The sequence below is a fragment of the Felis catus genome, chromosome A3 (assembly GCF_018350175.1).
Source record: "Felis catus isolate Fca126 chromosome A3, F.catus_Fca126_mat1.0, whole genome shotgun sequence".
NCBI lineage: Eukaryota > Metazoa > Chordata > Mammalia > Carnivora > Felidae > Felis > Felis catus.
The window spans coordinates 107,543,907-107,559,868 of NC_058370.1; the positions used below are offsets into that span (position 1 = coordinate 107,543,907).

General features: G+C 41.2%; 1 protein-coding gene and 1 long non-coding RNA gene across 2 annotated transcripts in view; one reads left to right on the forward strand and one right to left on the reverse strand.

Moving 5' to 3' along the window:
* Positions 1-15,962, forward strand: part of SLC8A1 (solute carrier family 8 member A1) — a gene marked incomplete at its 5' end in the record, with an annotated part of 326,794 nt that overhangs the window by 296,638 nt on the left and 14,194 nt on the right. The window contains 1 exon segment of the mRNA NM_001009848.1: positions 7,192-7,467. Within this exon segment, the coding sequence (NP_001009848.1) occupies positions 7,192-7,467 (276 nt within the window).
* The window catches only part of LOC109498274, a 126,152-nt gene that overhangs the window by 80,400 nt on the left and 29,790 nt on the right, over positions 1-15,962 (reverse strand). Inside the window, exons 6-7 of the long non-coding RNA XR_006595792.1 lie at positions 14,242-14,435; positions 9,281-9,321 (exon numbers count right to left, since the gene is read on the reverse strand). This is a non-coding gene — a long non-coding RNA (uncharacterized LOC109498274). The remainder of the gene's footprint in view (positions 1-9,280; positions 9,322-14,241; positions 14,436-15,962) is intronic.

A 15,962-nucleotide genomic window follows, 5' to 3' on the forward strand; every position in this document is an offset into this window, starting at 1 on the left:
AGAGACACACAAATGTTTTCTCACTAGAAATAACATACAAACACTTAAAGGGGGAAATGGAGGGGCGCCTGAGTGGTTCACTTGGTTAAGCGTCCGACTTTGTCTCAGATCATGATCTCATGGTTCATGAGTTCGAGCCCTGCGTTGGGCTCTGTGCTAATAGCTCAGAGCCTGGAGCCTGCTTCGGATTCTGTGTCTCCCTCTCTCTCTGCCCCTCCCCTCCCCTGCTCATGTTATGTCTCTCAAAAATGAATAAACATTAAAATTGAGGGGGGAAAAAGAGGAGGGAATGGAGAGAAAAGTTTTTAGGTCCCTGAGTGAGCAAGACAGTAAAAGCTACTGGGTTTAACTCAAAACCTTATGTTTCAAATGGGGGGAGAAATAGGGGAGAGAGAGATACAGGAAAGCAAGAGAACAAAAAATTTTCAGATCCATTTGTAGTTTTTCCTCTTAAAATGGGGAGGGTTGATTTCACAGATTGCTAAGGTTTCTTTTGTCTTAACGCTTTACGATTCTGTCAGAACCTTTGAAAGCAAAGAAAAATGGAAATCTACAACTGAAGAGAACTTTTTTTTTTTGGTAATTCCTGTGTATCATGTTGCAAAAAAAAAAAAAGTGATAGCTACAGAGGAGAAAGCTCAATCAAATGAGCCTGTTCATTGGATTGAACAAATCTTTGTGCTCAGAGACTAGATAGACACCAAATCAAATCAATCCCACTTGGAAAAAAAGGAATAAAATTTCATAAAGAACTTAGGCTCAAAACAATGTGTGTTGAATATAGAAAACCACTGTAGGGTGATCAAGCTTCACAGTTATTGGTTTCTATATTACATGGGGCTGTGGAGTAATGTATGTGGGGCTCAGGTCATATGGATGGCGGTGCAATTGGCAGATGTCATCCTAAATCCACTCTGTCATACTCCTGAAAAGCATCTGGTCATTCTCATATTCCCTTAATTGGAGGATACTCTTGCAAAAGAAAAATAGACTAATGATAGGTAAATACCTAGAAGTAATTGAAAGACAGACCCTTCCTCAGATTAATAGCAGCACACATTCCCCAAACTGTCCCCTATGTGACAACAGCCCACATGTCCCCTATGTGACAACATAGGCCAGTTTCCCAAATTCTAGAGAGAAGAGCCAGATGTAGGCAGGGTGTTTGATTCAGAACTACATGGTTGACCTTTGACAACTAGAAATGGAAATAAGAACTGGCTACACTCAAGTAGAAATTTTGAAATGGTCATAACCATGATGCCCTCCCTTTATTTATTGTTTTCTATGTTTAGTTGGTCCCCAAGGTCTTGGGAAAGATCATACAGCTGACCTGACCCAAAAATGTATCAGATCTAGGAAAGAAACCATATGAATTACGATACAAACAGGGTACATCAATGTTTTCAAATTCCTAAAAAAGGCAACATTGTATTTATACAGCACCAAGCATTAGAAGTATTCTCAGATTCAAACTTTGAATCAATATGTAATAGATGCTATACTTCTCAACTTGCTTCAAAAAGACATCACCTGTAGTAAAATGTTTCCTGGGCTGTTAGATCAAATCCCAAATCAGCCACTTACCAACTGTGTGATTATTTTAGAAAATCACTTAAACCCTGTGAACTTCAGGGTTTTTGTATGTACAACAGGATTAATGACGTTTACCTCGTAGCATTATTGTAAGGATTAAATAAGATCAGATATGTGAAAAAGTTTAGTGCCTTAGTAGACACTATCATGTTCTCTCCGGTTTTCTTTTCTTACACTCAAGCAACTTGGGAAAGCTGTGGTGATAATGACTCATTCAAACAGAATATAGATTCTGTGAAATCAGGATCCTCAGATCATATTGATTTACTACCTTCCTTCTGACTAGCAATAGAGAAGGAACATAGACATCTGTCTGTAAAGAAGTTCACAGTTTCACACAAGATTTTAACATTTCCTCTTCCAGTCCTTACCACAGATCTGTAATGTGGGAGTTAGGAAACTCATCTGACTGATGAGGAACTGAGGCTCAGGAAGGTCAAGTCTTGCTCCCAAAGAAGCTATGAGAATTAGAAATTGTCTTAAGTCTTCTGACCTAAGTGTCCCCTATACCCCAGTGACCTCTTTTTCTGGTTGATAAAGCCCTTACCGAGGCCAAATCCTGGGTACCTTGGGAGGGATGCACTCTAACACCTGGTCTACATTAGATGCTAAGTTATCTGCAGGTCCCAAGGTGAGGATTCCCTATCATGATCAATCATGCTAATGCTACCTTGTTCCCATGCTCCAGAGCAGGGTCAGTTCAAGTTCTGTTATGTCAGTAGTTGAACTGATGCTCTCTTCTCTGTGGTTTTAATGATTTGGCTATTTTTGTAGCGATATTTAGGAAGTCCAGCAGGTCTCAAGGAAATCATTTGAAGGGCCATGGGAAGGATTAATCGAATATAGCTTGTTATCTTTCCATTAGTGGAATCCATAAAGCTGAAAAGGAGGATTCTAACATAAGAAGATCCTTTGCTTGGGATCCTATAAAAGGGAACCCACCAAACTGCCTGTTTCTTTCTTAATGCAGAGGAAGGACTTGAAAGAATTATGTAGCCTCCAGTAAGCCTAAGCTGGCAAACACACAGAACTGGAGCATTGCTATCACTTTTGCCATCACAGAAAAGATGTTCCAGGTGTTTTTTTGTTTTTTAATGTTCCACTGCTCTTTACAGGAAACAAACTTCTCAGTCCTGGTGGTGATGGACAAACATCGTATTTTTCCTTCTCCAAGACAGGGTAATTGTGCTTCATACATGGAAGTTAGTGGTCATTTTTAATATTTAGGCATCTGAGTTGGAGATTAAAATTTATAAAGAGCAGTGTGATCCCAGGAAGAAGGATGGGAAGGCACTTCTACTTAGAAATGCAATAAAACAGATGGGCCCTCCCATTCCAGATTTATGTGTTAAAATATTTCAGACACCAGGGTGCCTGGGTGGCTCGGTTGGTTAAGCGTCTGACTTTGGTTCAGGTCATGATCTCACAGTTCATGGGTTCAAGTCCCGCATTGGGCTCCATACAGTGCAGATCCTCCTTGGGATTCTCTCTCTCCCTCTCTCTGCTCCTTGCTCATGTTCTCGCTCTTAAAAAAAAAAAAATATATATATATATATATATATATATATATACACACACACACACATGTTTTATATATACGTGTATGTTTTATATATGTATATATGTGTATACATACATATATATGTGTGTATATATACACATATATGTGTGTGTGTGTGTGTGTGTGTGTGTATATTTCAGATACCTTGTAATGCTGGAGACCTACAGAAGGAAATTTCTCTCTCTGTCCCTCTCTCTCATACACACACACACTTATTTTGCATTGCACACTTATACATCATGAAGATAATTCCAGAGGACAAGATTCAATTTTGTTTCTAAACGCCTAGAAAGTAACCTTAGGACCCAGCATGTTGACTAATCAATTAAATAATGGCAAGGAAACGCAGTACAATCCCAAGTGTGGGAAAATAATGATAACTACCATGATAATCATTATCTTGAAATATCCTCACTTTGAAGAGATGATCTAATTACTCCCCTGCACATCCCTCATGGGAAAGGTGTTATTATTGCCATCCTGAAGACAAATATAATGTCTACTCTCGATTTACAAGTGTCATTTCTTCAGAGAAGCTTCACTATTTGCTTTTTCTTCATAATGAGTCTTAGACACCCCAAATTAAGTAATTTTGTAGAATTAGAGGCAGAATAATGTTTCTATAAATAATTAAAATCCATGTTTTCCAAACTGCTTTAATCATATATCCTATGAAATTACAAACTGTCCAAAAATATAGAGGATCATATACAAAATAAATATAACGAGAAACTCCAGTGTTTTTCCTGAGCTTCCATGGGGTATTTTTGCAACTCTCCCATCTTTGGGATGGGGAGTTGGGAAGAAGAGGAGTTGGAGAAATTAACAGGATTCTCTTCTTCCTCTTTCTCTCCAATAAGCCCTAACAACAGCTGCTCTCACAGTGAGTTCTTTTGGACCCAAAGCATAGGGTGAAAGGGAAATGAGAAGAAAAGTTAGAGGGAAAAAAGAAGAAATGGATAAGCAAGTAAGAAAGGAGTGGGCAATAGAAACACTGAGTGGTTGTCCTTAAATATCAGTGTCATGACCCAGGAGGCTTCCAAAGGGACTGTATTCGTTTGCCAGGGCTGCTGTAACAAAAGACCACAGCCTGGGTAGCTTAAACAACAGAAATTTCTTTTCTCACAGTTCTGGAAGATAAATGTCCAAGACCAAAGTGTTGGTGGGTTTGGTTTCTCCTGGGGCTTCTCTCCTTGACTGGGGAGAAGGGCTGCCTTCTTGCTGTGCCTTCACATGGTCGTCTTTATTCGCATGCATCCCTGGTGTATGTCCCAATATCCTCCTCTTAAAAGGATACCAGTCTGATTAGATTAGATGAGGGCACCCTAACAGCCTCATTTTAACTTAGCCATCTCTTAAAGGCCCTATTTCCAAATACAGTCACACTCTGAGCTTAGGGCTTCGCCTTAAAAATCTGGGGGAGATAATTCAGCCCATAACATGTGCTTTTATTTAAAATCATCTCCTGCTTTGGGGCGCCTGGGTGGCGCAGTCGGTTGAGCGTCCAACTTCAGCCAGGTCACGATCTCGCGGTCCGGGAGTTCGAGCCCCGCGTCGGGCTCTGGGCTGATGGCTCGGAGCCTGGAGCCTGTTTCCGATTCTGTGTCTCCCTCTCTCTCTGCCCCTCCCCCATTCATGCTCTGTCTCTCTCTGTCCCCAAAATAAATAAACGTTGAAAAAAAAATTTTTTTAAATAAATAAAAAATAAAATCATCTCCTGCTTTCAGGCAAGATGTTACAAATATGTAATCAGTGTACAACATGACGCTGAAGGAGATGGGTGTTAAAAGATAAACTGAGGCACATTAAAAATTTCAAGAGTTTATTGGAGCAAATATGTATTGGAATCAGGCAGAGCCAACCCAAAGTGGCTTAGGGGCACTCAGCCAATAGGAGCTAGGGGAAAGGCCTTTATACAGCAGAGGAGGAAGGAAATTACTTGATTGGCTGTCGCTTAAGTGGTTGCCTTATTTGGTAAAGCCCAGGTGGCCTCCTGTGATTGGTTGCTCTAAAATTGTTTTCTCAGACAAGACTGCATTTATGGAAATTGATCTGGTTTAGGTTTTGATTTGCTTACGTAGATTACCAAAGCATTAGAGCCACCCTAGTCCAAGGGCCTCCTTCAGTGACTTTAACATGGTTAATAATGCTTTCTTACTCTAGTTAGTCACACATTTTACAACCCACTGGTTGACTTGAGTTCCCTACCTAACTAGTCTCCAAAGGTGATTCCATTCATCTTCTGGGAGCTTCCTCCCAACACTTTGTTGGAGATGGTCCAAAGCCTCCAAGGGGAGTCTGTTTTCTCCACAGATCTCCAAAGGTTTTTTGCATGATGAGCATGTGCTCATCGAAGAGAGAGCAAGCCATTGCCTTGTCTCTCTCCTGTGAGGTGACAGGTGACAAATGGAGACTTTCTTCTTCTCATGTTTTGAGAGACACCTCTTCCCTCAAAGCTCCTCTGCTGTAAGGGTTTTCCCAGTAATGATCTGCACCAGATGGCTTCACCACCGGAGTGCCTCACAGAGTGCACACGCATTTGCTCCTTTCTGGTAGTCTCTGGTCACACAGTCAGATGGGAAGTCTGACAGCCTCACCTGCTGCTGCCAACTGCATTAGTTGGACAAAGGGGATCTTTGGTGACAAGATTTGTGGCGGTTGGGGATGAACAAAGTCCTCAAGGAGTTCTTCCCAAAATGGCACAAAACACATGAAATTATATTGGCCACCACTTCAAGAAGAGTTGACATTCAGTATCCCAATTTTCAAACATGTGAATGAGAACTGTATCCCATTCTAGAAGAAGTCTGTTTTAGAATGCTATTATTGATTTCCTGGTTCCTTTAAATAATAAGCTTGGTGCATTTCTTTATGCACCGATTGTAGGATGTAATTGGCAGAATTGTGCAGTGTGTGTATATATTATGTAATTAAGTAGTTATATAAAGTCAGTGGAAATTCATGCATGCATTACTTCATTTAACAAGCACTTAGCCAGCTTATCACAGATGCTGGAGATGGGACCAAACACTAGGGACACAAAAATGAACAAACTCCTGCCCTCGACAGGCTCACAGTCAACTGGAAAAGAAAGTGAATGGACAGTCTGGAGAGAGACTGGTTGTTGAGTGTGCATCAAAATCGCCTGTGCCACCCCCCTTCCACTCCACCCCCAGCCCTCTAGTTTCTGATTTTGCGGGGCCAGGAATTTGCTTTTCTAACAAGTTCTCTGGTGATGCCGATATTGCTGGCTGAGGGACCACAGTTTGAGAACCCTGATCTAGTGTCACAAGTGTCGGGGGGGGGCGGTGTTTGGAAGTACTGGCTGGAGGGCAAGGGGGCCATCAGAGGTTTCACAAAGGAAGTGAGTTTTAAGGGATGAGTGGAGAAGGGTAGGGAGGGAGGGATTAGGACATGCCAAACACATTTAGTTCTAAAGGACAAAAGTTGGAGAAAGTACATATGGTTTGAAAACAAATGCAGATGATTCCATTTGGCTAGGATGAAGTTTGAGTTTGAAGTAATTGCAAGAGATAAAGCTGAAGAAATGTGTAGGGCCCAGAGCTGTGATTAAGGGCCTTGTTTGAACACTGTCCTGTAGGTGATTATTTCACCATGGATCTCCAGAGCCAGCCTTCAAGCTGGAAGGAAAGAACTTTGGCCAAAGGGCTCTGTCGTAGTTACCCTGCATCAAAAGAAGCTTCTTTCTGAGCCTGGCACAGGGCTTCCCAGTCTGTTGGAAGAAATCCTTTTCATTTCTCTGAAGGTGATAGGACAGTAGAAAGGGTGTGTTGATTGAGTATAACCAGAACTGGGTGGGGCTTAAGTATTTGCCAGTGACCAGTGAACCACAGTGAGAGGGTATGTCAGTTTAATAATTAATTGACTAATTATGATTGGCTCTTGGAAAACCCTAAGCTTCAGTCACCTCTAATGACCTCCTGGTTACTCAGGCCTAGGAAGGAGGCAGTTGAAGAGAGGAAGAGCCCAATTAGTGCAGGTTGTGATGAAATGTGCTTCATTCCTGTCTCCAGGGGAAGATGACGACGATGATGAATGTGGGGAGGAGAAGCTACCCTCCTGTTTCGATTATGTGATGCATTTCCTGACTGTGTTCTGGAAGGTCCTCTTCGCCTTCGTCCCCCCTACAGAATACTGGAACGGCTGGGCCTGTTTCATTGTCTCCATCCTCATGATCGGCATACTGACAGCTTTCATTGGAGACCTGGCTTCCCACTTCGGATGCACCATTGGCCTGAAAGATTCTGTGACTGCGGTAGTGTTCGTCGCGCTTGGAACTTCGGTACCAGGTAGAGAATGCTTTCGTATATGATTTCCCCCAGACGTGGAAGCCCATGTGCCTTCCTGACCTTTTCTTTCTCACAATTTCAAGGACTGTGCTAACAAACCAGGCTTATGAAAGACAAGAGCCCAGAGATATAAATAATGTCACTGCCAGAAAACTGTCATGGCAGTTTTCAAGGTTAGAACGCTGGCCAGTATCATCATGGTGACAGGAAAGCATTCCCAGAGGGACTGCCTGGCCTGCATAGAAAGAGCACATTGGTTTGATGGATAGATCGATAGATCAGCTTCCCATTACAAAACACGAAATTACAGGATCATCTTCAAGCACAAAATTTGTCTTTTAGATATTTACTAATGTTTGGATAATTTCCATGAAACTGTATGGTTGGATACCTGAGATAAATACCTACTGAAAACCTGATACAATATTCTCTTGACCCAAATGTTAATGGGAATAAGTTTACAAAAAAAGTCGACATTGAGCAGGACAGGGAAAAAGTAATTCTGGCCAAAGCGAGCAGGGCAGCTACACATTTCGTGGATGTCCCTTCATGCATTCCTTATAAGCTGAATTTTTCTTCCCACCTACAACTGTAGTTCATTATATTTGCTAAGACTTCTAAGAAATCCTCCTCCCAAACTTGACATTGACAGCAGTAATTTTCAAACTTTGGTGAGCATCAAAATTACCTGGGAGCCTGTTTAAAACAATGCAAATACCCTGAACCTACCATCAACCTGAGGAGTCAGAAGATCTGGAGGACATGCCCAGACAATGTGTGTTTTAAGTTCACAGGTGATTCTGGTGCACATCAGAGCCTACTGTAACTGAAGTTCTGGATCCAGTCCCCAGCACTAGTTGACATCATGGCAGATATACAGCTAACCCTGGCTTTTGGTTTTGAGTCTGAAAACAAGTACAGCTTAAATCATGTATATATCTCCTCACTGGAAGTTACTAGCTGTTCTTCTGCACTCTGACATTTATCATCTCAGTGACTGTGGACAAGTCTCTGAGCCTTCATTTGTAAAATTGGGAGAGTCCTATATGACTTGCAGAATTGTGGTACGGACTGGAGAAGACACCTATAAATTATGCATCTACTAAAACATTTGAAACATAGAAGGAATTTGATTAAAACAGCAGCTTTTGTTAATTAGTTATTTATGAATGGCTGAGGACGGTCTGACCAGTGTAAGTTTGGACAATTCATCTTTGAGTAACCGGGAATAAACTGTCCAGATTTATACTGGTGAGCTATATTACACATGGTATTATCCAACTGATCGACCATTTGGGAGTCCTGATCAAGGGGTCCGGTGTAGTTCCGGTGTCCAACTGAGATAATGGGGGCGCCAGAGGATCTAGGGGGTACTTTCACTCCTGCCATGGAGCAGGACTATGCAGTCTTCCATTTGACAGCTGATCCTCAGGGGGGTGGGGGGGCGGGAAGCAGACACCCTCTCAACCCCAGCTGTTTCTAGCAGTTTCCATTTTGATCTTTACTTTGAATTTTTTCCCGAAAATAACCAGAAATTTAGCAAGCAGGAGGAGAACCTTAAAATATTCTTTATTGTGAGTTGTTCTGTTTAGAGAACAACTGTACCAAAAAGAACAAAACATAACGGCTATCTGTTGCTCTATCTCAGGTTACTATAGGAAACTATGCTTTGGAATCTACTCTCCCTAAGGCTGGTGCTCAGGTTAGCACGCACTGTTGGCCCTGGGTTTAACCCTTGAGGAGAATATGTGCAAATTAGGATAACGAAAGCAAAACTTAGGTCTCTCGTCAGTATTACTCAAAATCAGCTTACCTCTCTGGAAACGCAGCCGGTGGTCCTACCAAATGCATCTCCTGTTTTCAAAAGGATCAGAAGAAATGATTTTACTAAGTCAAATCCTTGTTTCTAAATATTTACATTTTTAAAAAATCTCCCAGCTCATTTCAATACCTCAAAACTGGCTCTATGGTCTTCCAACGTGCTTGTGTGCCTCTCTTGTTTTAAACTCTTGAAAAGTGTGGCAGCCATACCATATCATTAAGTTTTTTTTTTTTTTTCTGGAACGTGAAATGTGGATGACACTAAACCTCAGTGTTTGGAGGGGTCATTGTTCTGCCACTTAAAACCAGCTCAGAACCCAGGTAGGGGCATCAAGAGGTAAGAAAGCCTGTTGGGGAGAATCCAACAGAATCATTAGCTGTCAGAACGGTTTCCCTTCACCGCCAAAAATTCTTCCCATCGGAAAACAGATTCCTTCGCTCTGCTACCTGGAGAATTCCTGTAATTTGCTGCAATATTAGCTGCGCAGCATGCTCCCCACACAATATATTCACAGGTAATCTCATCATATTTATATAAACAGACATCCCCCCCCAAAAAAGCTGTGCAAATTGAACGAGATGCTGAGCAAACATATTATTTCTGACTTGATTCTTCAACCCTGATGATTCAGAGAATGCCTTATTATAGCTTCTGACTCAAAAAAAAAAAAAAAATGATGCTATTGTTCCCAGATGACAAAGCCCAGTTGGTACAGGTAGAAGAATAAAGGAGAGACTAGTTCTTTTCACCGAAAGTGTACCATTAATCGGCACTGGTCCTGAGACCCCGCTTTTTCTCTAGGTTGATGTCTTGACACTTTTCCTAAAGCAGAAGGGTTCCCGGCTAGTGTTCGATGGGCTGTTTGCCTCTTTGTGGTGAGACCCTTGAACTCTCAGCTTGGGATGGCCTGCCCTAAGCAGGATTAAATATTTAAATATCTCAGAGTTGTTTTTTTTTTTTTTATATTTTTCAACCTCTATGGGGGGAAAAAGCTTCTCCCTCATGCCACTGGTATCAAATACTCATTCTAGCCTATTGGCAGAGGAGGACCCCTGAGGGTCTGCACTCCCCCTCAACATTAGGTATGCTGAGATGACCTTAAGGACTCACACCTGCTAGCAGAGCAAGAGCCTTCTTTTCCAGAGAAGAGGGGCTTCCTGAATAGTCTCCTCCCACCTCTAAATGGTGGCATAGGCAGAGCCTAGTCTCCAGTTCCCCCTTCCCCATCTGGGCCCATCACACCAGTCTCCATGGCTTAAATGCCGCCAACGTGCCAATGATTACCAAACGTGTATCTCCAGTCTCCACCTTCCTGAGTTCTAGATTCATATGCCAACTGCCCTCCCTATATTGATGCTGGATGTGGAAGTTGGGGCTCCAAATCACCATGTGCAGAGTGGAACGGCTTTATTTCCACTGCCCAGCTGCCTTATCCTTCAACCAAACCTATTCCTTCCAGATCTTGCCTTTTTTCAGGAAAACAGTATCATCATCTACCCAGTGTCCTTGATTCCTTTTTCCTTGTCCCCACAGTCAAGCCATCCTTAGGTCCTGCAGATCTTACCACTACGGTACATCATGATGGGACCACTTAGTTCTCTATAACCAAGTCCAGACAGGCCATTCTAACTCCTACAGTAGCTTCTTGTCTCCATGCTTCTTCTAGGGATTGTTTTAAGATGGCAATCAGACCGCATTTCTGCTTACCATTTTCCAAGGGCTTCCTACTTCACTGAAGATAAACTTCAAAAGTATCCTCCTGGCTTACAAAGAAAGCCCTATGTGACTTGGCCCTTGCCTGTCTTTCCATTGTTTTCCTCCTTGTTCTTCAGCCCCACTGGGCTTTTTATTGTCCTCCACACATCAAGTTCGTTCCTTTCTCAAGGTTGCACTAGCTGTCGAAAATGCTCTTCCCCTCCATTTACCCAAGACTGGTTCTTTGTCTTCAATTATAGTTCATCCTAAATGTCACTTCCTCGAAGAGACCTTTCCTAACCACACAATGTGAAGTGGTTCAAACAATTCATTTGTGTTATATCACCCTTTTTCCATAGAGTCTTTATTACCTTCTGGATTTTTTGGTTTATTTTTGAATGTTATTATCTACCTCTCCCCACTGAAATGTAGGCTTCATGGGAGCAGAAACCTTGCCCTTTTAATGTCTCTCTCTCATATTTTTGGCTTCGAAAATGATGCCCAGATAACAGATAATACAATTGCATGTGCCCATGTGTTTGGCCGTGTATGTGAATGTGTTGTGTCTATAAATGAACGGACAAATCATCCATTGACACTTCATTGTGAGTTACTCAGATGACTTTCTTAACACCTTCTAGAGACAAGTAAGAAAGTTATGATTGAGGGAGATGAGCAGTAGATACTTTTATAGTGTGGATTATTCTTGAAGAATATATTTGGGCAGGTTATTGTAGTAAGAAGGGCAAGGATAACTTGAGAGCAGTGAGTCTCCTCTTTCATAATGTGGCTATGATGGGAAGGGTGATGAGGGGCAAGATATTTTTTGTCTCTTTCTTCATTCTCTTCTCTATTATCGCTGATTTTCAGATCCAGAACTCAGGCCAATACTTTTAAAACTTTAGGTATATTTTGTGTAGTACTAATTAGGCATTCTGCAGTAGCCTGACTTGGGACCATAACTAGGTTATGTCAGATTGTTTCTATGGGAAATAGGCTCGAAATCTCAAAGAAATTAATGCAAGAAGTTTAGAAGCCAGCCATTTTTGTATGAGGCACCACCTATAGCACATACTGTTTTTGCGTACATTTACTTGGATGAAATTGGGTACATTGGGCCAAAATATTCCAGCTTCTATATCACATTCCAAACACAGGTGTTCCTTGCATCTCTTGCTTCTATTGGAATCAAGTAGAAGCAAGCATTCTTCCTTACAGAGAAAACTCTTAGATGTTAATGAGTTGGGAATATTTTGACTTCACTCAGTCTACCTTGGTCGTGGTCCATATGTCTTGATTAGGCTTGTGCCTGAAGCTGGCCTACTGCCCCTTGTATCTTCCCATTAGGAGCTGTTTACTCCTAGGACCACAACAGTTTTAAAATTGGGCATTCTAAGGCTGCTTCTTAGCCTCTGGTATTGTTAGATTTCTCTGTTCACCTCCAGTGTTTTGAATATCCTTTGAGTTTTGTCAAGTAGGAATTATTTCATTGTAGACACTTTAAATCATGAAGAGAAAGAAAAGAGATCATCTTAGGCATTTTTCCCATTCTGTATATAGAACCTTTTTTTAAAGAATAAAACCTTATTTTAGAGAAAATGTATGCTATTTTTAAGTTACATTACTTCCAGGTTTCTAAACACCATAGGAAGAATTTGACAAAAAACTAGTTATACTAGCTGTTCACTATGTTTGCTTAGTGAAGCGTCATGAATATGCACCAAGGAGGTAGAGAGTTTTAGAACTATAGGTACAGAGCTTTAGAACTGAATCCAGGAAACTGGACTTCCAACCATTACTCATTGTATGACTGGAATCAGTTGTTTGACTCAACCTTGGTTTTCCTGCCTGTTAAAACAGGCATGATGATACATGGCAATTTGTTTAAACTTTTTTTTAATGTTTTATTTATTTTTGAAAGCAAGAGAGACAAACCACGGGCGTGGGAGGGGCAGAAAGTGAGGGAGACACAGAATCCAAAGCAGGCTCCAGGCTCTGAGCTGTCAGCACAGAGCCCGACGTGGGGCTCGAACTCACAGACAGCGAGATCATGACCTGAGCCGAAGTCAGATGCTTAACCGACTGAGCCACCCAGGAGCCCCGATACATGGCAATTTAAGCAGAGTTTATGAGAGGATTAAAGTAATATGGATCTCAGAGCACTTTGTCAACCGAAAATTGCTACAAATCTAGGAAATAACATTCTCTACACTGACATCAACTCTCAAAATGTCAAAAGGAATAGAAACCATCAGAAAATGAGAAAGAATAGGAAAAATATTATGATCAGGGAAGGAAACTTTTAAAACTTTACCACTCCACTGTGTGTTAGGCAGACATACTGTATTTATATTATCTATTATTTCATTTAGATCATATCATTAAGTTACATGAAGTGATTTTTGTCTCCTCTGAGATTTTCTTGTCCCTGAGACCCAACCATTCTCTAAAAGTGAATTTATTTTTTACCTCTTTGGCATTGTGCTAGAAAACATTGCAGATATATATAGATATATATATAGATATATATCTATATATAAGTATATGTATATGTATATGTGTATATATATACACACACACACACTATATATATATATATATAATGCATATATATAACATATAAAATATATTATTTATTCATGGTTAACATGTTTTGGTTTTTACTTTCCTAACTTCTAAAAACTCTGAAAACTACATTATAGAGTATACTTGAGTAACAAAGACATTACAATTTATTAAATCCTGCTGCTTTATTTCCAGGGGATCCTAACATAACTAGTACAGTCATGCAGGTTGTATAGACAGCGGTGCCTCTGTTTAAAAGTCCCTTTATCACGTAAAGACAGCACCAATATCCTCACTTACATAATGAAATTAAGGCCCACAGAGAATAAATGATTTGCTCATATTCAGTCCAAGTTTCAATCGATGACAAATTGTCTCTCCTTATCATAATCTGGTACTCAACCACTCTATTTTTTTATGTGGATTTATTTTTTATATGGATTTATTTTTAAAGTATCCCATATTTTCCCACGTATCTTATAATTTGTGGGAAATTACTTCTTTATTTGCTTCAATTTAGTATTTCCTACTTTTAAAGCATGCCACAGAATTATATTCAAGCTCTTTGAGGTCAGGCACCTTATATCCTTATTCCTTTGGCATGGAAAGCACCTAGTAGGGTACGTGCTTCAAAAAATTACAGAAATGATAAAGGCCTATTTCTATACCCATAAACACTTAGCATTTCCTACCTGTAAAAATTTAAAAGAGGTTTGGTCATTCTGGGCCGAGACCAAAGCTTCCTGTGATACACGGCTGACCAGGCACGGGGGTCAGGATCAGGAAGGGCATATCGGGGATGTTCTCCCAGCAGTCACGTTCTGCAGACTTACTGGAAACTCTGGAAATCAAGCCATTTTCTAGGTCTCTGAGCAGGAGTAGGAGCCTGGGAGTAGAATCACTAGAAGTAACTATCCAAGGAATCTATCTATCAGTACATACACTCAGCCTCCCCCTTACTTAACAACAGAGATAGGGTCAGAAGGAAACACAGCACAATCAGATACTCTTCTCAGGGTAAATTGTATCCAGCCATTCTGAAATCCCACAGCCATCTGATCTACCCTGGAGAATAACGAGGAATCCGACTGATACAACCATTTCCTCTCCCTCCATCCTACTTCAGATAGATTTGGTGTTTTCATTTCTGGGTTCACGGATTAACTGGGAAACAGCCTCAATATAAGAATTATGCAAAATCATCTCTTAGTGGGGTATTCCACTAAGTGGGGTTCTCCACTTAGTGGGGTTCTCCACAAGACGGTATAAAAGAACATGAGCTTTAGAGTCAGGTAAACGTGAGTTCAAATCCACCCACCCCACCTCTAGAGGCAAATTGCTCGACTCCTGTCAACCTTAGTTCATTAATCTGAATAACAGTAATGGGGACATGAAAATCTACCTCAGAGTTGTAGTGAAGATGGCATGAGAGCACCTTTATCAAGCACCCGGTACAGGGCCTAGCATATAATTGGTGCTTGAAAAAAATATTAGATCTCTTTTCCTTTCTACCTCAATGTACTGATAAATAGGCTTAGGCCTCCCGGTAGTTAACTCAGCTATATCACAGCAAGTGAAAAATAGCAAACCAAGTAAATTCGCAGCCCATCTTCATTACGAGGTCCTGTGTTAGGAATTCCTACATTAGGAATTCAGGTTTGGTGGACATTCTCAATTGTGTTCCTGTTTCCTGCAATTTTACCCCGAGCTTTTACACTCAACATTGGCATTTCAACTCAGACGCGGTTGAAGAGAACATACCATAGCTACATATTACCTGTATACGAATTTAATCAGGTGATTAACATTTCACAACAGCTTAAATGGGAATGAAAACAGAATTGCTTTACTCTGCACCAGGATTTCCCCATGGCTATAATGTTGGTTCCCCCAAGAAGATCTGAAAGGGCAGGTATATTTTGTTTCCAGATACCTGAATAAGCAGTCAGTTTCTTCGCCACCAAGAAAGGTCAGGACTGCTGAAAATAGGGCCCTCTGATCACAGTCAGGCCAAGAGGCAGAGCCACCCAGGGACACGGCCAGAGGTCCAGCACCGGGCAACCCTTAATCACTTAGAGGGCTTTCCACAGGACCTTCTCTCACCCTCACACCAGTGACCAGCCAGCTGGAGATAAAACGCTCGGAATGTTCCAGCACACTTTCTCATGAATAGGTGAGGTCATAGGACTTGAAGGAAGCTTACAAAAGCAAGCATTTCTAAGGACAGAGCGAAACAAAGGAAGGCTGGATACCAGATTTCACAAGATCTGCTCCACAAATGGCACAAGAACTGCCTGTTATTCTAAACTAAAACACTGGGGAATAGACTAAGTGCAGCAGACCCAAAGCGTTTTTGTAAAAACCCGGGAAACACCCATTTCAAAACTATTTGAATCCCTTATTCTTACAGCCC